The sequence below is a fragment of the Athene noctua genome, chromosome 5 (assembly GCF_965140245.1).
Source record: "Athene noctua chromosome 5, bAthNoc1.hap1.1, whole genome shotgun sequence".
Lineage (NCBI taxonomy): Eukaryota > Metazoa > Chordata > Aves > Strigiformes > Strigidae > Athene > Athene noctua.
The window spans coordinates 26,748,177-26,772,652 of NC_134041.1; the positions used below are offsets into that span (position 1 = coordinate 26,748,177).

At 35.0% G+C, this 24,476-nt stretch overlaps 1 protein-coding gene across 4 annotated transcripts in view; it reads left to right on the forward strand.

Annotated features, from left to right (window-relative positions):
• Positions 1-24,476, forward strand: part of KCNT2 (potassium sodium-activated channel subfamily T member 2) — a 156,195-nt gene that overhangs the window by 45,804 nt on the left and 85,915 nt on the right. For 3 of the 4 annotated variants that reach the window (XM_074908233.1, XM_074908234.1, XM_074908235.1), the window contains exons 4-8: positions 3,660-3,708; positions 4,992-5,051; positions 9,271-9,345; positions 9,852-9,935; positions 10,520-10,614. In XM_074908233.1, the coding sequence (XP_074764334.1) occupies positions 3,660-3,708; positions 4,992-5,051; positions 9,271-9,345; positions 9,852-9,935; positions 10,520-10,614 (363 nt within the window). Of the gene's footprint in view, positions 1-2,751; positions 2,809-3,659; positions 3,709-4,991; positions 5,052-9,270; positions 9,346-9,851; positions 9,936-10,519; positions 10,615-24,476 lie in introns of all 4 variants that reach the window. The other variant, XM_074908232.1, reaches the window with a different exon arrangement.

Consider the following 24,476-nt stretch of genomic DNA (forward strand, 5'->3'; position numbering starts at 1 on the left):
AAATAAGAACTAAAGTAACAATATTCTTTTTTCACTTTACTGCTAAAATAATCCTGGCTCTTTGCTCAGATACTGTGCATCAGATATAGTTGTGCAAGCTTACATCTTTTCATTGTATTATTACATAACATTTCTATGTATCCTATTTATATTTATAAAAACAAAATTGCAAATATCTGGTTGCCAGTTTATGCAACAATAATTTTAGGATTTTACTTAAATAATTTTACTTAAACCCCCAGATCCTGGAAACAAACAGACAAATACATGAAACTGAGCTTTCATGCAGATGACATCGATGACAATTTTCTCGCCCGCTTCCTTCTCTAAACACTTAGAAGAGAGGGAGACCAAAAGTACATTCTGTACTCATGATGATCTATAGTTATAATGCATGATTTTGCACACCTACAGTTGTCAGTATGGTAATCTAGATGGGTCATTTGGTATTCTGTTTTGGGGCTTTTTGTCCATGTGTTGTACAATCAACCACCAGTTGTTAGAAGAAATTATAATTGATTCAATCCTATGCTTCAGTTGCATTTGTATCCCAGTTATATTGAGTCTTCTGAATTCTAAATGCTAATAAGCACCACATTTTATTAACTTACTTGCTTTCACTTGATTTGATTCTGTTGGTCTTAAATACTGAACAAAACAGATACAAATACTAAGCTTGGGATGATAGACCTAGCACTCTTCTCACAATGTTAGGCAAAGGAAAAAGTATGACTTTTAATACTTGAAAATCAGTTATATCTAATAAGGGTAATACTATAAAAAAGATAGTGCACAGGAGAAATACTATATTTTACAAGAATCAAATCCAAAGCAAAGTGACTTAAAGAATATTGTCTTTACTCAGCAGTGCATGAGGGAAGGATGTGTGAATGGGAAGTACAGAAGATGCATTTGATGATTTTTTTTTTTTGTCGAAATTTATTGTAGGAAATTAGAACATCTGAAAGAGGGCCAGAAAAAAAAATCTCCCTGAAAAAGGAAGAACTGCAAAAAACTATTTTTTGACTGCACATGTATCTTAGAATATCTCGTCAAGGAAAGGAAATGTTTAGGGAAGAAACAATCAGTGAAGATTTCACAAAACCTTTTAACAGGGATGGAGAAGAGAATATCCATCCTTAGAAATTTAGGGATAGTAGCACAGCAACTCAGGGACATGAAATTTTAAAGCTAATGATAGTTTCTGACATGAAAAATGTGTGAACTTTAGTGAGTAAAGATGTTATACTGCAAGGTTATGTCTGCATATGCAAAACAGATCAGAACATGAGCACTCCTGCCACAGGTATACTTCAGTACTTTTGTATTCATATGCAAAGATTTTTCTGCATCTTGCAGACTGCTTTCCTGACGTGTTTGTTCTTTCAATCTAAATGTTTAACAATTCACCAGCCAGAGAGTTTATTTGTATATTCTGTGTGTCCTTTATATTGCTTTGTGGTACATTTAAGAGACTAGTTAGTTTCTTTTATCTCTGTATAACATTTGTCTGGCTGAGAAGTTTCAGATAAGTCACTTCTGCATGCTCACTAAGATCCCAGTTTTAGAAGCTGTGCCAGACAAACCAGCCCTGTGCCCTTTATTGTCATTGCCAGTTGCCCATTAACGTCATTGGTTTTGCCCATAGAGATCCTGAGTCCTGAGGGCTTGATACCTAAACTACTGCCATAATGCATTCTTACAAATGCGATGTTATGAAAAACATACTTTATAGATATTATGTCACAGCCTGATGAAGGAAACTACTCAGTGTGCTGAGAGCATGTCTAAGGAAACCATTATCACCTGCTTGTTTTTTAAAACTGACAATTCTAGGAGGAATGCTTTTCATTGCAGACTCCCCCTGCAGATTTATTTCCTGTTTTTAAGAAATGCCTGCATGAGTTAGTATCTTTCTTTTAATCCTTCAGGCACAGCAAGTGTACAGGGGAGAGTTTAAGACATAAAGCATCCTTATTAATGGATACCATTTAGCACCTGTCCCACTCATAGGTGATAAAAATACAGCTATTGCTAATCTGTGTTCTTCAGATCCTTTTCTTTTCCTCTGACCTTGCTTACCAAGGGTAAACAATGGTATTTTTCATCATTTACACAAATGTGTATTCCCACATCCTTACATGACCATTTGAAGGGAGGATTTGTGTCAGCAATTCAAGGCAAGATAACATCACATGTACGTAGCAACTATTTTTTTATGTAGATGACACCAGTTTCTTACCTGAATTACAGCTGCATGAATCTCAAGCCCTCCTCACAACCTCACAAGAGGATATAAAGTGTAGTTTGATGCAATCTTTCCTGTTGAGAGTGTGTCAGGTATATGTGCTCTTCCTATCCTAGCCTGTCCATGTGGTAGGATTTCTTCTATCTCTTGATCTTCAGTATTTGTTGTCTACTTAGTTCAGCTTTTGGAAGTATAATTTCAGTTGTGTTTTTTAAACTGAAACGTGTTTGAAAATAAATGTTTAAAGTTTTAAATTAACCTGAAATGCTTCATAGTCCTTTCTCTTCAGATACAGAACACATACAGGACTACTTTCTAAAAGTTATTTTACTTTTTATAATGTCTATATCCATTGCCTAGGGTTTCAAACTATTACATGCATTTGATAGAACACATAATAATGTAATTAATATCCCATTCATTTCATATGTTTTTATGATTGTGCTCCCATGTACATCTGCTAATGAAAATGGACTCTGCGTGGATGGGATAACCACTATCAGTAAGGAATTAAACCGGAGTTGTTCCAATCAAAACTACACACCTGGAACAATTGATTGGTGAGTTCCTAATTTAAAAAAGCAAAACGAAAGTCCAGATAATAGTGGGAAGGGGAGCAAAACAGGAAGACCCTTTCCATCTGGAATGGTGACATTTTAACATATAATAGTGATGTTTCCATAACTCTCAAGCGATTACTTCCATGTTCCTGAATATTCAAAGCTGTCTTTACTATTTTAATTATTTCTCTGATTGCATAAATGAACTGCTGGATTGGATACTCTTGTAAGATCTAAATTCCATCAATGCTTATACCTTGCTGAAAGAAAATGGATGCTCTATTTAAAAATCAGTTATGACTAGCAGTAAATGACTAACAGTAAACTACTGTGCCATTGTGTGTGCCAGATTCCAGTGGTACTGTATCTGCCTGTTATCATTGAGTTTAGCAAATACTAAGACAACGTGAGATTCTTCCAAGATATGACAGCCTGCATGAGTTAGATATTTTTACACAGATAGCAAAGAGTTCACACAAAAGAATTGTCAAGTTTCTTTTTCCTACCACAAAAAATTATTCTTCTGATCTCTAGAATCAAAAGTGCACATTCTTTCTGGAATCATAGGGGATGAACTAGCAGCCACTGAAGACAATAAAAGATTTTGGTGTCACTGGGTGTGGGATTATTCCCATGGGAACTCAATGACAGGTGCTTGATTAGAAATATAAGTAATGTCGGTGCTCAGTAGATAACTACTGCTTTAAAATTTTTATTACTGAGATTTTTTTTTAAAAACAAGGCTGCTCTAACTTCCATTCACATGTACAAATTTTTTTCTCTTGATTTTGTTCAAAACACTAACCAGATTTTGATTACTGTCATATTTATTTTCTTATTATCATGTGCAGGTCTCCTATTATTTGGGTGAATCGAAGCTTGCCTTTGTGGGGATTACAGGTAATATGTAAATGGACAATTTAACTATCTCCATTTAGTAACTGTAGACAATATTCATAGAATGAGAATCAGAGTTTGGGTTGGACAGGACCTTAAAGCTCATCCAGTCCCAACCCCCCTGCCATGGGCAGGGACACCTTCCACTAGCCCAGGTTGCTCAAAGCCCCGTCCAACCTGGCCTTGAACACTGCCAGGGAGGGGGCAGCCATGACTATACCGATTTATAGCATTTTGGTGATGTTAAAGGATACTTAGAAAAGTTGTTATTAACAAAGAATCTACTTGATGACCAATTACAGCAAAAGCATAAAGTAAAGATAAGCTGATCTGAACTAAGTGTCTGGGCATTGGTCAGCAGGTGGTGAGCAATTGCGTTGGGCATCACTTATCTTTTCTTGGGCTTTATTTCTCTCTCTCTCTTTGCTATATTTATTTGAATTACAACAACAATAATTAATAGTAATAATTATTATAATATTTCAGTCATTAAACCGCTCTTATCTCAACCCACAAGTTTTACTTTTTTCTTCCAATTCTCCACCCCATCCCACTGTGGGTGAAGGAGTGAGTGAGTGAGTGGCTGTGTGGTGCTTAGTTGCTGGCTGGGGTTAAACCACAAGTGGTTATTTAATATACATGAAGTTTTAAGTAGATACTCTTAGTATTTTGATATTTGACTACTTTAAAATAAATACACAATAAATACATAATACATACACTACATATAACCTAAGTGAAGGCTGATAAATTGATCTCAGTTGTATTTAAATATTAAAATCAATAATGATTAATCTGTTTTTTTTTTTTTTTTGCTATTTTCAACATTCTGAATTATACACAGTAAGAAAAGTGTTACTTTTTCTACACATTCATAACATCTTTACAATAAAGGAAAAAGCTGACTAGCTTCCATTATTTGTAGCTTCCTCCTTCTCTCTTTCTCTATCTTGCAAAAAGATGTCGGTATCTTCTAGGAACAGACAACTGAATCTTGAGAAACAATCGCAGACTGTGTATGGAGCTCCCTAAAACCCATGGAAGGGTCACCTTGCAGACTCTCTGGAGTGTTATACTCGGAGAAGAGCAATGAGACTGAAGTTACAGTCTGTACTTTAGTCAGAAAAATAACAGTATTTAAGCTTCATGGTAAATGCTATTAGCTGGGATGGTTTCAGAGGATGCACTGAGGAGCAATTTTTTATTATCTTTTCCTTTTCATTGTAATGCTTGGTGTCATATATTCTTTAGAAGACATTATTAATACACGTATCACTTCATTTAAGGTTTCTGTGGCTTTAATAAGTCTCTTTGAAACTCTGCTGCTGAGTTATCTAAGCTACAAGGTAAGTACTTTTAGTTACTTTTAAGCATAATTCATCACAAAAAGTAACTTGAGTTAAATGTTTCAATATAAAATTAATGTGCCTGCATTTGTGCCCACACTGATGTACAAGCAGGAAATTGAGAAAAACACACATATAGAGGACAGCATGTTGTCACAGGCAGCTCTGTTCATGTATCTAGATTTATGAGTAAACACTAATATCTGGAGAGTGGAAATCAGAAATAAAATTTCCATTTGTTTCCATTGTCCACTGGCACACTGAAATTTGAATACACATTCTAAAAAGTGGCCTTGGTTTTTTGGATAATGATTTTTCAAGTGCACAGTTTTATATGTCTATCCATAGCGCTATGGACACGATTCTCATTGATGTCAAAGCCATAGCTACTCAAGTATATATACCTCAAGCATCTATAACTCAAGTTTCAGGCCTATAAAACTGCACAGCAAAAAACTAGCCAAAACAGTACTTTTTAAAATTATGGATGCCTACATATTTGTGTTATCCATCGCTCTGATGCTATTGGAACATCTTTGCAAAATGCCTTGAAATCATCTGAAGTGAATGCAGTATCTATTTGTATTCTTCTTTTAAAAAGTTATATTTTCCTAGTATTTTTATTCAGTTTTCTTCATTACATCTTGTCGTGCTATACTAATGAGTTCTGGGTACTCTGCATTTTTAGTATCTTCAGGAGAAAAATAGTAAAATCATTTATCAAAATAAATATGAAAACATTTGGTTTCTAAAGCTGAAAATATCTTAAGTACAATCTTTTTTTAAAAAAAAATTTTTTGAATTTCTGACATTCAGTAGCTATCAGAGCCACCACTGAAGTTAACAGTTGTGCTTTAGTGTGCTTATCAAGTGATTATGGTGTAAATGTTTTCCTTAACACCCAATAATGCTAAGAGACTTAAAACTACTGTCTAAAAATTATTCTTCTAATCCTTGTAGCATATAGTATGGAACTGTTTGGGGTTACAAAAGCAAATCATAGGCAGAAACAATCCAAAATTGACACATTTACTGCCACAACAGTAAAGAGCAATCACAATTTATACTGTTCCTGAATTTATTGGGCACTGTTTTATGCCTATCCATTCTGCTTGTGGTCTGCATCCATTTCAGCGAGTACAGAAGATGAGAGAAATATTGGCAAGTCAGCTCCCATGAGAAGTTACTTATTAGTGTGCAGTGAGTATGAAGCTCTACTATCCTAATTTGCTGCATATACCTGTCACAGAAGTTGAGGCAATTTTATGATGGCTGTATTTTTAATCCCCATAAGGGCATAAAAGTAATGTAAGGAAGAATGGTAGTACTGAAATGCACTTTGGGAATCCACCTCATGCAAACACCTCCTTATCTCTGGTCCCGTCCTCTTAGTTGCTATCTGGAAATGTCATGATAGAGCCACTTACCCCAGTTTTATCCAGTCTCAGGACGCCAAGTAAGGCCTTTCTGCAGAGCCAGGATGACCGAAGGAGTCTTGCTTCATGTAAATCTGTGCCAGATTACTTATTTCATGCCAACATTTCCAAAGCTTTTACAATTTAGACAGAAGTCAGAGGATGAGCCAGGAAGAAAACAACAAGAAAAATATGATTGTGTTTGCATTTGTGTGCACATTGCTAGGATTTCACAAATAACCTGTAAAATAAATAAAACAGTCATTTGAGAGAATACTCCAAGGAATTTACCTTTCTGATACTTGGTTGGTAACACAGGAGAGATGATTCAACATGGAGAACAGTGAGGACATAATAGTATATCATGCTACTAGGATACAGTGAATTTGCATTTTTTTTAATTGCTTTTATAGGGGGAGGAATGCAAAGAATGTAGCACTGTATTATACTGCTGATCACTTGGATCCAGGAATGAATGGTTTACAATCTGCATTCTCACAGCTTAATCCATTACATGAGGATTTGCCCTTGGCCAAAATTCTGAAAGATGTCTACATTAGAAATTTTCATTGCCAAAACTTGTCACAGACATCTGGCAATCCTACTATATCACTGGCACACAGGCAGTCTTAGCTGCTTTTGTCAGTACCATACATTCTCACTGCAAAAGGCAGTTTTGCAGAAGTCGTGATGCATTTGTATGTGGAAACCAGAATCTTACAGCTGAGCACATCACTAAGTACCTGAAGCACATCTGCACAGGCATTTTTGCCTGCACAAAATGAATTATGTGACATTTATTTTCTATAAATCAGAAGAGAAAGCTCTTAACATTAAAAATGAGGAAATTAGTGAAAATACAGAATGGGTCAGTTGGGGAAATCAAATTTTCTTTTTAGTTTATTATTCCTACAAATAAAACCTCAGTTTACAGTCACATAATTTCACTTATGTTTACAGGGCTGCTTATCATAGGAAATATTTAATATTATTCAAGTTTGCCTAACTCCCACCAATTACAATTACATGAAAGACAATAATCCCTGTCCCATAGGTACAGTGGCTTCCAGATGTGAAGTTAAAAATAGAAAAAGAATTTTATATGCTATGGAGCTTGTGTTTAATTTTCAGTGGTTATATAAGATGGTTTTTTTAACAGGAAAGATTCATATGTCATTGCAACTGAAAATACAAGATTGTACTGCGAATTCTTGTATTATTGACATTATATATGCTACACTGTTATTGCATTACCTGTGATGGAGTCAATAATACAGAGTTATTAATGCTGTAAGTCACTGAATTTTAACTACCTTCTTTTTTAAATGTATGGATTTTCATCCTAACATCTAATCATTCACAGTCACTGCTCAAATGTGGAAAGAAATAGTATTATCCCTGTGCAGATTAAAAGATCAGTGCCACTTTCACTGAAATAAGACCTCTAATTTCACAAAAGCAAGATCAAGTTCCAGAAAGCCCTGAAATATACTGAGATGTTTGTGACAGAAATACAGAAATCCATTTGATCTTGAACACTAGACTCTCTTCCTTACTTCTCTTTCCAAAACAGTTGGGTAAAAGAAAATACAAAGTAAACATAAAAGAAGATAAATGCAAATAAAGGAAGGACTCACTATAGAATACTAACCTAATTTCATTCTTCTTTCTAGTACTTATTTCTTAATAAGTTAATATCTTAACAGCAGGATTAGAATCAATAAAGAGACATACCCGGACATCTGTGACTGACATGCAGAGGCTAATGGAACAAAACTAAGAAAAAATGGGCTGGTATTTTTTCTTTGGAAAATACAACATATTTGCATTCCTCTTTTGCTTTATATTTTGCCATGAATTTCTATCAGAAGGATGTATGGAGAGTGGCTCATAACAAACATTAGTATGGACTACAGGGCAATCCCCTGTGCATAGGGGTGATCAAAACAATTGATTTGATGGTAAAAAGTCTTCTGAGCGGGTTGTGGCTTTTGAGTATATGTCTCTGGAACTCTTAAGGCTGTACTGGGGCCTTGCCTCTAGTTTTTAGACACTTTAAGACAATAAGGATTAAAGTAAGAAAAACTTTGGCACAGTCAAAAGCTAAAGCACTGTAATACATGATTTTAAAGAGTTAGAGGCTTCTAAGAAAAAGAAGTAGAAATAGTTGCAGATAAAAGAATTTGTCTGTTACGTGTATGAAGAGACACTGAAAAATGAGAATTATTAAAAAGATAAATTGCTTAAGACAGGAACCTCACCTCCTGATCTGTATGTAAATGTGCATGTAAGAATAAAGGTAAACTAACCTTTGAAGAATGAAGTAACAGAGACAAGATGTCTGTGTCTGATTCCAAGGTACCTAAAAACGCAATAGAAGAAAACAGGAGCATATTATGCTTTGAAAAAAACCCAAGTTAATTTCAGCTCTTCATTAGCTGAGAGAATGAGTTGACTAGTTAACGCAATTAGAATTCATTTGAGCTGTCTTACTAACTAGGTCATAGCAAGGAAAAATATGGTCGTATGGAACCAGAGAACCACTCTAGAAAAATACAGATTTAAAAGTATATATTTTTACCTGTGAGGTACATTATGATAAACAGTAAGAAAAATAGGCCAGAGTGGCCTATATTCTATATTCACATTTGACATATGTGTTTATATCTGAGGTGAATGATCTTCCTGAAATTCAGCTAGTGGGAGGGACTCCATATGTGGCAATGGAATATCACGTATATTTCTCATCAGAACTATATGTAAGTCTGCTGTGACATGATGGGTTTTTTTCCTTTTCTTTGAAGGGAAATATCTGGGAACAAATTCTGAGAATACCCTTTCTCCTGGAAATAATTAATGCTGTCCCTTTCATCATCACGGTAAACATATTTGAATTAATATATTTGTACATTGCACTTTTACAGCTGCACAAATACTCTTAATTTTTATTTAAGTATATTGAATCTTATGGGGATGACAAATTTGTGCCTGTAGGAACAGAAATTTGTCAACAAGAGGAAGATAGTTGCTACTTGAATGAAGTATTATAATAATACAGATCACTTTCCCCTTCCTCCACATAGGGGACAAACAAAACCAAACCCCTCTAACTCAAACTACAGCACAATCAATAAAATAAACCAGGTAGATATAAAAATCTAAGTATCTCTGGTGTCTGCACTGAAAACTGACTGTCCTTATTTTATCAAATTACTTTACATAGAGTTCATCACAAAAGAAGAAAAAATGTTATTTAAAGCAATGTCTCACACTAGAAACATGTTAATAATAAGTATTTTTCCCAAGCGTTTCATTGCTGCTTGAATAGAAAAGCTCCATTCTTGAATAGAAAAGTTTTTAATGAATTTGTTAATTTTTATTTCAGATTTTCTGGCCAGTCCTAAGAAACCTGTTTATTCCTGTATTTTTAAATTGTTGGCTGGCAAAGCATGCTTTAGAGAATATGATTGTAAGTATGACAAAGGAAATAATTCTTTTAGAGTTTCTGTTGGGTTTTTTTGTCTTTAGTGAGATTCTGGCAGTATGGCCCACTGTCCAAGTTTAATACGAAGCTAACCAGATCCATATTTAGGTTATACAAATGGTCAAGCATTGCTAAACTGATTTCTGCATCAAAAGTAGAAAAAATTAAGACATCAGTGAAATCTCAATTAGTATAAATTGTTACTGTGCCAATAAGGGAAATTTGGAATGGCTGGTTCTTTTGCTACTCTTTCATTTATATGCAATTGCAGGGAACTCAACTGCTATGCCTTAATTGGTCCTTGCAGCCTGTAATTTGTAAGCTAGACATGAGCAGACAGACCTTAAGGCAGCTTGCAATAGCATCAGGATTGTGCCAGCGTGAACAAAGAACTAGTTAAATAATCACAGAATCACAGCTGGCTCTTTTGCACCCTTCTATATGATCAGCAAATTCTAAGTGCATTTGAATGACTGCATTTATGAGGGCACTATATAATTCCTCTATAGAATCAGCTCATGCTTTATTAATTCAAAACCAAAAATAACATGTATTTTCCATTAATACAGAATGATCTTCACAGAGCCATCCAACGCACACAGTCTGCAATGTTTAACCAAGTCCTCATTTTAATATCTACCTTACTATGTCTTATCTTCACCTGGTAAGTGGCCAAAACCCCTTTGTTTTTATTAGATATATATTGACTTTTCTTCCTTTACTACATGGCGATAAAACAGGTATCATGGAAATCGTGCACTGGAATAGAGTAATATTCTTGCAGTTAACTGACGCTTGGTACTACTGGGGTCCTGACACACTGGGTTTGGAAACAGAATGTGCATGCATGGGACGGGGGCGGGGTGGGAAATTGTCCTCACTTTTAAGGAAGGAAATGCAGATAATGCAAAAAACCAAAAAAACAGCATACAGGAGTGAGGAAAAAGTCATATATGTACCGATACTGCAATTTCAGAAAAAAAGTCACTCGAATTTGAAGAGTATCAACAGAAGTATCCATACTAAGGCCACCTTCCTCTGACTGGCGAGAGAGAAAAATATGCAAGATGTCAGCCAAGTCAGGCTCCCATAAGGAGTACAGGGGACAGCGGTTAATAATCTAGATTACAGAAAGTGTAGATTTTATTACTCTTAGATTACAAAAAGTAGTGGATGGTAGATTCAGACAACCAAAGTGTGTTACTCTGAAGAACTTTTTGCTGCAAGACCTTGAAAACTTAAATTTACAGGAGTTTGGGAAGCATGGAGAAAAATCTGTCAATGACGTTAAATATAAACATATTTGCTTAATGAAATTAATGACCTGTAGATTATTGGAAGCTAGGAAAAGATCCACAGGAAACACCAGTTGATTGCCCCATTTTTATACTATGGCTTAGGGATCCACTGGAGACAGACAAAGTAGACATGAGTCTTGGGTCTCACCCAGTATGGTCATGCTTCTGTTTGTATAAATGGATAGTGGTTATAATGTAGCTTGGTAGCTTATTTAACATACAGAATTTTCTCAGCAGTAGTGCCTGAGAAGCAAGTATCATATACGTAAAAACCAACAGAAAGTAGAGGAAAAATGTTTTGTTACAAGATGGTGTACAAGGGGGCAGTGAACAGAGAAGATGATTCTGTGTGGAGAGGCTAAATCACCTGTATTTATTTTGCCAGACAGGGTGCCTTTGAGGCAGCACACTGATGAAGTTTGGTCTGTCATTTTGGAGACAGTGATTTGATTTTCTCTTACTTTATTTCTCTAGCTTGTTTTTCTGATAACCACTGTTGTGTGCTGCCTAACCCTTTTGGTAATAGTGTAAAATAACACATGGCCTTTTCCAGTCTTGTCCTTTGTCCTTTATTCAAGAAGAGGAGCTTGTTCTAGCCAGTGGCTAAATAAATGGTTGAATTTTACCCTTTGTCTTATGGCCACACAACTGCATAATGACAAATGCTGCCACTTCTAAACAGTAATGAATTTTTGTGAAATTAAATTTCCTATTGAATATTATGACACTTTAAGAGGAAATTTTATATGAAGAAGGACTACAATACTTGAACCAGAATGCATAAAATTTTATCACTGTAGCACTTGGACATTTTTAATTTGCTCTAATTTTGCTTTTTAATGTTTTACAATACAAAGCGCTCTTGAGTAAATATGCCTTCACCTTTTTTACTAACCTACTTCAATATTTTACTGAACTGCTGTATAAAATATGTATCCAGTTCTGAGTAAGAAGTAAGCTAGTAACAAGAATGTTTCCAGAGAACCCACTGAGATGATCCCTGGCTGAATAAGGTACAGAAGCTGCAGCTATACAGAACATCATGCTCACCACCAGGCATTTTAATAACTAACAGTAAAACATGCAGAAAATGGCAAGCTCACCTACAGAAATTATGTCTGGTCTCCACAGCTGCAGATACCAGCTCATTATAGACCATTACATACTGACCTCGTATTGACCCTGTTAGACTGCAAAATAAGCTAAATAGGATGAAAACGCCAAATAATGCAGTAACTAAGGAAATGAAGCACTTTTGGAATGACTAAGAATAGTTGTTCAAGCATCTGCAGCTTGCCTAAGACGAGTTCTGTTTAGGCAGTTGTTACTATTGCTTACATGAACACACATAATGGCATTTTTACACTTTTTTACCCATCTATGTATGATTTTATATTACAGAGTCTATTTTTAAAATATCTAAACAAATGTCTAAAACCAGTCAAAATCAATTATCTTAATGTCTTTGATTATGTTACATCTATGGTGAATTTGAGACAAAGTTTCATTTTAAGAGACATCATTTAGAGCTTACGTAAGTTTCTTTATGCTGAAAGAGGAGCAAAGTCCATTTCTGGAATCAGTACACTTAAGGATGACTTTCATCAGGCTGATCTTCCACATTTTCTGCAACAGCAAGTGGTAACCAAGTGTATTCCCCAAACACATATGGGACCCAGCACTAGACTTATCCGTACATATAATGGAGCACAACACAAAAAAATTTTGAGCCAGCACCAGTCTGTTTTCATAACCATGTTTTGGCTACATTTAGAGATACTGCCTTGGTCCATGAAGCAGCATAGCTTCAGTAATGCAAAATTAATAAGCCCAGATTAATAGGTTGAATACAGTATTTACAGTTTCAGAGCACTTTCCACTTAGATATATTCAGTACCATGGGGACATGCTTATGGTGTGCTTTTGGCACCACTGATAACTGCTTTCACCGTGCCTCCCTGCCTCTCTTTAAGATGAATGAGGTAACAACTTTCAGGCACTGTATGGATTAAACTGTAACACCACAGCCCTTCATAGTTCCTGATTGACAGCCTTGCTTTTACTATTTGCTTCAGTAGGAACATTGGCTTAGCACTTTGGAAGTCAGTATAACTTTGCAACACTGGCTTCTGTTCAAAACAATGGGTTTTTATCAGATATAGAGAAAGGGGCGGCACATAGCTTTGTATGGGGATTACACTGTTTTATAGGAAGTCCAAGATGGTATAAAGTCCAGAAAGACTCCTCTTTCTACTTTGGTTTTTTACTAGTTCAGTTAGACTGGTGCACTGAGAAGGTGCAACAGAGGTGGTTTCTTACTGCTTCGAGTGAGACTGAAACCTTTTGTAAGTCTATTGATGGTCATTTCTGTGAGAAAGTTTAAAACAAATAAATGCTTTCCAGCAATTAGTTCATATCTAAAAGATATGCTAATCAGAATAATTTTTTTTTTTTCAGAATTTTGGGTTTATTTTTAACATTTAAAAGTAGGTTTTTGCTGAAGTGCAAAAGATAATGCTTTCTTTACTTCCTTGGGCAATAACAGAAACTTGTAGTTCTGTGCAGAGTACAAAATAGCTGCATATGTACAAGCATGTTGGAGCTGACGTGTCTCCACTGATAATTCTGGAAGTCCAGTTTTGCTGCAGAATGTATATCATGCGATCTTTTCTGAAAGCTCATGTGTTTACAGAGTAAGAGGACATTTATATCAGAAGATACTTATGTCTGATCTTTGGGTGCATGTTCAGTGAGTAGGAACGTGCCTCTGCCATCTATCTGTCTAGCCAGAACTGAAATTATGCTCTCTCAAATGTGGAGGAACTGTTCAGTCCCAGCCACTTAGAAGTGCCTCAGCACACCCAGGACCCTGGGGAAGAACCTGGCTGGACCTCTGTTCTCCCGATGGTTTACAATGGAGGGAGAAAATCTGGTATGTCTAAGCCCAGTACACTGTTACTTGTTCTTCTAGTGTGTAGACAACAACATTGCTTTTGTTACCATTTGACTGGTTGTCTTTCTCAACAGATCAGTTTGGGGATCTATATTACATACAATAGCTGCAAGAAAACAGCATATTTATAGAAAACATTTTAAAAAATTTATAAATGCATAAAAGGGGCTCTTCCTCACCAACTTTGCACCTGTCTGCATATAATAAGATACCATTATTTGTGCTGTCCTTTACACTCAGAATGTAGTGGGAAAAGGCTCTTTCTGTATTTTTGTATACAGTTAACAATTTTCAAAGTTATCACAGAACAAACTAATCACATAACAAAATTTTTGGTCTGTTCCACTCTTATTTTTGATTATAACTGTTTATGGATCTGGGGGTAGAACTCATTTTCAGATCAAGAAATTCATAAGACCAACTCCATGTATGTAGTTTACAGATTACATACAAGGATTTTTTTTCTCTTTTCTTCTGATTTCTGATTAGGTTACCCAATAATTTTTATTTCCTTAAATACCTCAGTGGCCACCTAACCAGAGCAATTAAACATACACTAAAAGATGTGTACTCCCATATGACACTGTTCAGCAGCTACTATTGATGGACTTCTAGTGAAAGTTACAGATTTAGTCAAGGTATATGTTGTGTCATTTAGCTAATGGATGTTTGCACCTGTTTGTCAAATGGAATACTAATTATTTCTGTAAACTGTACAAGAAGACAAATAACAGTGAATGACTATTTCAGGCATCTTTCTGTGACACAGTGAATCATCTATTAAGACTTATTTTGCTTTTTGAAACAGTGTTAGTCATATACCACCAGTTTACAATAATGAAAAGTGAAAAAGGTGGCTAAAAACTGAGCTGGGCCTTTATTTTTTTCATACTGAAAACTAAGAAGCCTGCACAAACTTTGCTTATGTCTTCACTGAAAGCTCACTGAGGTCAGTCTTAACATTTTTTACTTTTTCAGTGCTTTCAACATCAGAAAATTAGGGTATTTCCACACACTGATTTACAGAATAAACTTAGTATGCCAGTACTGTAGCCTCAGTGCCAATTACATGTCAAAATTCTTGTCTGGAGGAAACAGTATGAGTAAGTTGCTTGTAAGGGTGAAAACAAATGCAGACAATGATCTAGTCCAACAAGACAAATCAAGACCTTCAGATTTGGAACACCATGTTACAGAAAAAAACCCAACCAAACAAAATGATTAATCCCACATAAGGTTAGGGAAAATAAGGCATCTCAATGCTGCAGTTCCCTTTGTTATCAGTAAGTAGAGACTGACAACTCAGAGGGCAATGCAGATCTGAAGGGAACTAAATCACCACATGGAGGTCTGTGCATCTCTGCCCTTCTGTGTTGATTATATCAGGAGCCTACAATGGCAGTTCTCCAAGAAAGATGCATAGCATTAAGTAGAATGAACGTGAAGAGTGTTGGTGGATTATGTAATGTAGAATAAAATGGTTTTTTTGGGTCTACAGTTCTTTCTGTGATGTTATGTGTCATAGTATAGTGCTCTCAGTGCTCAGGCCAAATCTCAGTTTATGATTTAGAGAGATTTTCTGTATTCAAAAATAGCACAAAATTAGATTGTAATTCTGTCATTTAGTTTGATCAGATCCAATGATTCTAAGGTGGTAGAGCACATGAAGTCTCAGGATTTAATGGACTAAACAGGAGTTGCAGAATTTAAATCCCAGAATATGCTAGAACATTAATTGAAAGTTGTAATTAATTGTAAGTAATACAAAATGAATTACTCAACTATTACAAAAATCCCACAAAGTATTAAAATAATAGTGGTTGTGCTTTTCTTTCTCTGAAGTAAAGCAGATCTGTCAGGAACTTGCTTGTAAGTAAGCCAGGTAGCACAGGTAGTACCTTCCAAATCCTTTGTACCAACTTCCACCCTACCCTTATCCTGCTTCTTGATTGCTGGAATCAGGGCAGTGTGTATGGGCTTTCCTGTGAATGTATACAATTAGAATTGAAGTCTCCTTCAGATAGTACCTTAACACTTCTTTAAGTGATGGAACACTAAAATGGTTCTGCAGCCTCTGGAAGGTCAATAACAAAACATTTCTTAAAATATCCATTTGGTGTTTGTGAACAAATAATCTATAAATTCAATTAAAGATTACCTGAACTCTTGCCTTCTGGGAAAAACTGTGTATGAACACAATGACATTTTCATCAAGTTTGATAGGAGGTAAACATATTTCATACACAGTTTACTTAGCTATAGAAATTTCTAAGGTGACTTTGCTAAAATCTGCTAGGTAAGAAGCATGTGAAAGTGGAGTATTGCCACAAATGGCTGTCAATTTAGAATTTTTAAATGGGCACAAATTCAGATAAAACTGCTACATTTCTAATGGAGTATGGATTTAGAGGATGGGCCACCCTTTTTCACCTTTGCTGACACTAAGGATCATTTACTTACATCCGTATTATTAGTACTTAAGGGCCAAAAACTTCGAGAAGACTTGATGAGAAAATATAATGAAAAATTACAATGAAAAAGATATAATAACCCCCCCACACTTTTGCTTATTTTTATGCAATTATTGTATTGTCACAACACAGAAATATTACCAGATATAATTTTTTTTTCCCGTTTTGGTTGATAGTGTGATATTTGTCATAATACATTTAAAAAAATAATTTTACATGTTTAAATTCAAAAAAACATATGGGTGATTAGTGCTGTTAAAGAGTGCTACTTAAAGAGTACAGGATAAGAACTTATGCTACCGAAAAATTCATTAGTTGTTTGTGAAATGCAGAACAGAAATCATATTTATTATAGAGAGAGAAGAAACATGGAAGCTCAATCAGAAGTGGTTTTGGCTACCCATCAAACATGGTTTCCATGGAAGCCTAGATAATTATACTGTGATTTTCATGCTATTTTAGTTACTAATTTGGTAGTGACATAATATTTCCTTTGTTAATCTTTTCAGATGTTTCTACATAGTTATTTCTAAAATAATTACGTCAGCATCTTTCCCATGCTACATGCAGGGAATTCTTTGTGCAACTGATGTAATGAAACATTTAAAACTAGACACAGAAACTAGGAAAATTAATAATAATTTGAATAGCCTATTTACTGTGGTCTGTGAAACAAAGTCATAAAGGTTAGAGAGTTCAGTCTCAATTATTTTCTGAGTGTGAGAGATACATTTGTAGTCATCTTGTCTTCTGAAAATAAAAAATAATCAGACTAAATGGTAGCTCAGAAATCTCCACTTTATAAAGCCTCTGTGAAATGGAACCTCAGGAACAGATTACTTATAAGCAAATCCTCCTATTCTTTTTAATATTAAATTAAGGAAGTAAACAATATGATTAAGAGATTTCTGTTGTTTTATTGCACCCTGGAAGATGAGTTGGGGCTTCAGGTACTTGTGATCTTTTCAAGTTACAGTCAAAACTTTGCTGAATTTGTAGCACAGCTTGCAGATCATTTATTAACTTGAAAAACATTAGTTCCAGACTGGATTTAGATAAGGTGGGCAAAGTTAAATTTGAAGAAATTTGAAAAACAACATAAACTCGCCCACATTTTTTGTTCTTGCTTGTTATACTACACAGTATTTTAATATTTCATATGGTATGCAATTCTACAGGTCAGGTAAATCATCCTTTGAAAATTAATGCAATGGCAGTTTCACAGTCTACTAGTGTGCTGTTTAAATCACTATTTTTAACTGACACTAGGAAAAATTTTCAGCATGGCTTGCAAGAGTTTTACTCTTGATGAGAGTTGGACATTAAATTACTTTACATTCTGAAAGTTCCAGCCTCTCTCTTGTGATTCATTTGGGATCATTCTCTTCTAATCAGTTCTTTCTGATCTGTGAAGGTACTGAAAATTCAGTAATCAGAACATGCATATTTAAGTAAAGTGTAAAAATAGTTTCAAAACCAAACTCCTGCTCAAAAAGGAGATAAAATATCTCTCAGGTTCTTTCCCAATATTTTCCCCGGTAAGTTTCACGTGATGTAAAAATGTCTCTGAGATACCAAATGCTGCTAATATTTACAATAATCTGGACAGCTTTTCATTAAAGATGCATTGAGAATATTTGGGAGGGAAACACAGTGTTTTTCAAAAGATTATGCACCCTGAATATGCCATCAGGAGAACAGTTTTGCAGCTTTTATTATCATGACATCTTGTAATACAGTAATAATATTACCAGATACCATGAGGAGCAAAGGTTGTTCTGTCAGCAAAGACCAACTGCCATTATGAAAGGAAGAAAAAAAGTAAATGATTTAGAGTTGTATAACTTGGACTGTTAGAAATACAATTCTAAAAGACTGCATCTCCATAGCGTATTCTTTAGCAATCATATTTTGAATTTTATGGGAGATAAATAAAATCAAGCTACTGCCAATATTAATTAATTATGGCTTGTCAACATGTGTAAAGCAACACATAAAATTCCTCAAAGCTAATCTAAATGCAATACTGTCCTTGATCATTTGAAGAAACATAGCACAACACAGAATGACTATTAAGAATATGTAGAGACTTAGTTACATTTAAAATTAAATTAGCAAAGCCTGCTTTAATTTTATGTGTCACACAGATGTACATAAGGACAGCACTGGGGCCACAACATGTAATTCTGTAATTGTCACGTGAAAATTTAGAAGTGGTTATCCAAAGAGCAAGGACAATAAGAAATATCAAAGAGAAACAAAATGCCATATTCTGTTATCAAAATCAATTACCATATTTTAATGTGTGCAATATGCATTTGAGATAGATATAGATATATATATATATGTATGTATGTATCAGCACTTGAAAAAGATCCACAGAAAAAAAGCAGAGAAAAGATTTTGGGGATTGAAACATAGGGGGCAATGAAGATAAACTCAACAGGCATGCAAAGGCATGCAAATTATAAGAATGTGGGTTCTCTAGTAAAAGTTTCCACTGGTTTATAAGCACACATGCACGCATACACCTGCTGCTGAATCCCAGGCTTTTAAGTATATATCTTGGGTGAAAATGTAAATGTTACATATGCATGTTACCTTCAGGACAGGGGTGACAAGAATAACTTTGGTAAAATAAAATGCTAGAATAAAAGTCGATCTGGAATACAACCAGAGTCTGCATGTTGTGAAAAACTGTATTATCATATTGGTAAAAGAAATCTTGTCTTTTGCTTTTGTTTTGGGAGGACTTCAATAAAAGCAGGTGAAGTTCCCCATAAAGGGGCAATTTTGATATACAAAATAAGTGTTAAAAACCTCTGTCTTTCACCTCTTTCATTACAGGAAAGCATTACATTTTACATGCATTGTTTTATCTTTGCAGTAAAAAGGAAAACCTGCTACATGCTGTCTTTGAGAATGCTATATCATTTTAGACAGTAGCAAATAGAATGCCATGTGTAACAACGGATGACTAATGTTGAGGATGTTACTTCACCATTTGAAATTCAATGCCTGGCAGCAAACCATCATCACTCACAATTCCTGGCTCAAAAATGAAGTTGTCATTAGCATGCAGACTTAAAAAAAAAAAAAAGATATTTTTCATTGACTGATTCATTAGGCTGGCAAACTATTTTACTTTACTAAAATTTGGTGTTTATGGTGGTTTATGCTAACACATTTAACTGTATTATTAGATGCCATCAGTTATTCTGGTTCTCTGATGAGCAGTAACTCATTATGATGATTTGTGATCAGCATAACTCTTTAATGATTTGTTCACTTCTATTGTCTGTTTCATATTCCAACTGTATTTTAAGGTTGTGAAATTTAACAGAGTTCATATTTCTCAGATCAGAAAGTGAGGTTAAAAAATATGTTGATACAACTTTGGCCATACTAACAACAGAAACTGGCATCAGCCACCAGGAATTATTCACTCACACTCTGTATTGGGCATAACTATGGAATACTGAAAGGACAGGTCAGAGGCTTTGGCAGAGATGTGATATGAGATGATTTAAAAAGAAGATGGGGTTTAGTGCATTTACAATGTATTTTAAAAGAAAAAAGTCTCATCTTTTATGTATACTTGGTATTCCATTAGAAAATACTATAATGTTCTGACAGATGTTTTTCAAACAGATGAACACTGGAGGGTAGACAGTCATCCAAATATAGATCACATTTAGGTGATAAATACATGTAAAAAGTCCATGGATTCCTTTAACTCACCTGTGTGATATTCTTTCCATTAGCATTCTTATTATTCTTTCCATCACCCATGCCAGAGCTGTCACATGCCAAAATAACTTAAATAAAGGAAGTAAGGAGTTAAAAGTATGATTCATTACAAAAATGTTACTTGTAAACTCAATCTCTGATGATTGCTTATGGACTTCAACAAAAGTCTTTACCAAAACGCACAGGTCTGTCGGACATTTGACCTAGTCACAACAGTTAAAAAGTCAACTTGATGTCAGAGAGTGTTAAAGATTAATCTCCAAATGGTATCTCGGCTGCAATAAATTTGTATTTCTAGCATTGTTAGCAGATACCGCTTTCCATTCTCCCTCTCCCCCACAAAGTAGAAGTCTGCAAATAAAGACCCTTTAGGTTATAATCCAAATAAACAGCATTCTGATTAATGAGTTCTGTACTTACATTGGAAACACCTGCTCCTAAGAACAGTTTAAAATAGTAAATTATATTGAGTTTTGTCATCTCTCAACCTCAGTAAAATATCTAACTGTATACTTATAAAGGAACTCAAATGTAAGCTTAAAGTCAAATATGTACTCCCATTCTTTGCAAAAACACAGCTATATTTTTTATGTCTGTGAAAGTTGTACATTTCTGCAATATATATGAAAAATTATATATACTGTATATTAGAGTGGAAATGCCTGAGTCACACTGAACAGGAACAAAAAATAACTGGTGTTCATTTGGTAAACACTTAAGTACAAACTGTGGGTTGACTTTGCAGACTGAAAACTTAACAACAGCCATGAAATCAAATTGTCAGTTCCTTTGAGCACAGAATACCATCAGTAATTACATTCTGCAGCAAAGCAGTATGTTTACTAATACATTACAAAAGGACTAGATCATATAAGGGATGAGGCTATTTAAAGGTATCCAACACTTTATGGTCTCCTACAATCATATGCATTCTGCTGCTTTGCTCTTGATGGCATTCCAGTAAGCTTTTGAGTAACGTTTTCTTATTTTCAGGACATCTATTATAACTGGCTTACATTTATGACGAACCTTAGTCAACTGCTGAGAATGAGCACTTGTACTTAATTTGCTTTTCTGCTTACAGTGTGTTGGTATCAACAAGTTAAATACAGTCCCATATTTTGCAAGTCTGTTATCATTACTGATGAACAGTGAAACAAAGTAAAAGGAAATATTTTATGCAAAAAAGTTCAAATGAGAGGGCACAGCTACATGAGGGCATGTATGTGCTTTTATCAGAATTGGATATGACAAAAAGAATGATTGTGGGCCATGTTTCAACTTCACTCTTTTTGTTCACTTTGCTAATATTCTAAAACTAAAAAGAAAAAAAAGAGGCAGAAAATAAAGATTCAGCCAACTTTAAGGCAAACATGAGATACTTCATATTGAATATTCAGAGTGGAAGTCTAATGCTAAGGGCTTTAGTGAGTGTCTAGTAAGAATAAAATTTTACTGAGTATTCTCTGTGGGCTAAGCAATCAAGGGGAAAATACACCAGACAAAACACAGCAGAGACTAACTATATAGTGTGCTGTCAGTCTTGGTAGTCACAGTGTTGTTCTTTCTTTTTCCTCATCTGCCTTCATCCTTCCAGTATTATGATCATTAATCCCATATTATTTTGCTATCTATTTGAATCAGCTTCCCTCATCACTCATATGTCTGCTGGTTTTTGGTCATCCTGATACAACCTGTGCTCTTCCTTTAAATAATGAATATAATCAAATACTCTATTTTGAGGATGTAGCTTGTTGGGATTTCATCATAAACATACTTGTGATTGTTAAACAGTCACACCTCACACTTCAAAATAGTCCTGTGAAGTTAGAATCCATTTGAATTGTAGCCAAAGAAATTATCAGATTTGAAAGTTTTCCTTCAAGCAAACACATGGTCAAAACTGTTGGCCCAAAGAATAAAACTCAGATGGAATTCATAAAAAACTTCTATGACTTTCAGGAAGCTCTTTAGCTATTGTAAAGTCCAGGCTTTTTCATTCAACCAAAACATTTCATTGAAAACACCATCAGGACTTCAGCAGTGTTAATAATAGTGAGGAGCAGGAGGAGAAGGATGATGAAATCATGGAGCTTGCTGATCAAACCAAACACGGACAGTCCAAGGTACCCAAGTCCTCTGGCTCATAGCTAGAAGAATTGCTAGGCCTCCAATCAGATAAAGGAGCCTACTTCTTTAATATATGATAGAATATATTGCTTTTATCTCCCAGCATTTACCTCCTCTAATTTTCACTGCACTAGACAGCTTCTATTTAATGTTTGGCACCTTTCTGGTATTTCAGCAAACCTAAGCATTAAGCCTGGTGCTTAATTATATCTTGCTCACAGGCCAGTTTTTTCTCTGGTCATTGCCCAAACAAGTTATCTCTAGCTAAGACAGTAGGACAACAAGGAGGCAACTTTGAAGTAAAAATACCTTTCCAGTAGGAACACAAACAAGAAAAAATCATTTATGTGGCTCATATTTTTGCTTCTGCTCTTGTTTTTTTAATAACAAATTATTATGAAATAAAGGAGCCAAAGCATACCAGGTGGAGATAATACTTTAAGTCAGGTGGTGGTTTCCATACACCCCTTTGGATCTTGTTCTACGCTTTTCAGTGAACTTTCTACTCATTGTGAGCCTACAGATAGCATTTCTAAACAGTCAGAGATGGCACATCAGTGTAATTGTCTTGAGACTGCCCCTACAGCCACCCATTTAAGCAGCTTGATGGACACCGCCCTTGTAAAGCAGCAACAAAATGTATGTTTCCATTTTGCTCGCTGCATAATTATTGACCAGATTTTTCTCCACTGTTGCTTAGACTGCAGTCATCCTCTCATTTAATTAGCAGTCCATGCCTTGTCACTATCCTTCACAATCTTAAATTCTCTACAAAAATAAAGAAGATGATGACACTACCCCAAGACTGGAACAAGTTGGTAAGAGCTGAGAGGAATTAAAGAAATGAAGCAAAACTATTTCTGATGTTTGCAAAGAGCCTACAGCTTTGACGGTAACTAGTGGCCTTTATTCTTTTCTGTACAGGTGACCTCACTGGCAAAGGTACCAACACTGACAACACCTATGTTGTATATGAAAGAAGTTTAAATGATGCCATATTTGCACACATAACCACAAAAATATTGAAGGGAAATAATCATAATGATAACAGAGAAAAGACCATCAATGAGTCAGTGATTTCACAGCACAACTTGAAATGAGGGAAGTGTACACCACTGTCCTGATGTGATCTGACTACAACCATTTACCTTAAACACACTTTCTAAATTTAAGTTTTTCAGAAGGGAGAACAATAGGAAGTTTTCCACTGCCTAAACTCCTCATGCATACAGCTGCGTTTTGTCCAGCTTCCAGAGATGCAGGAAACAGATATATCCATCTAACTTGTGACTTGGAGAACAAACCTCTCTGCTTGCTTCACTTTATAAACATACTGCATTTTAAAACAGCACAACTTTCGAATTTAAATAATATGCAGTGCTGTTATTTTAACTGATACTTTCAATTATTATTAAAAATGCTAGAGAATATGCTTTTGTTCATTGTTCAGCATCTTGCACCATTACTTAAAATACCATCTTCATAAAAATACACACAACTACTTAAAAAGTAAATAATAGTGCAATAATAAAATCCAAAATGGAACAGATTACATCCTCATTTAAGTTATTGTAAAACTTTTGCATTCACTGATCTATAAATATTCGTCTGCAGAATAAACTCCTCATTGTAAGCGTAAACATTGTGCAATAGAAGGAACACAACAGATCTCAATGTGTTCCTACCTAATTGTAGCATTTCACAGCAGTCTTCATTTGGGCTTCTCAAAATGTTCAAGTAAGTCCATCATTTTCCATCTGTCTCTTCTCTGTGTCTGTAAACCTCTTTCCTTTGTTCTCAGAAAGATTATGTAAAGCACAGCAAGCAGCTGCTGTGAGAAACAGATATTTCTCATCAGTTTCTAGCCTACATGTCTGGGTCTTCTATTTATCCACCCTTTAGTCTTCCAAATGCATATTCTATT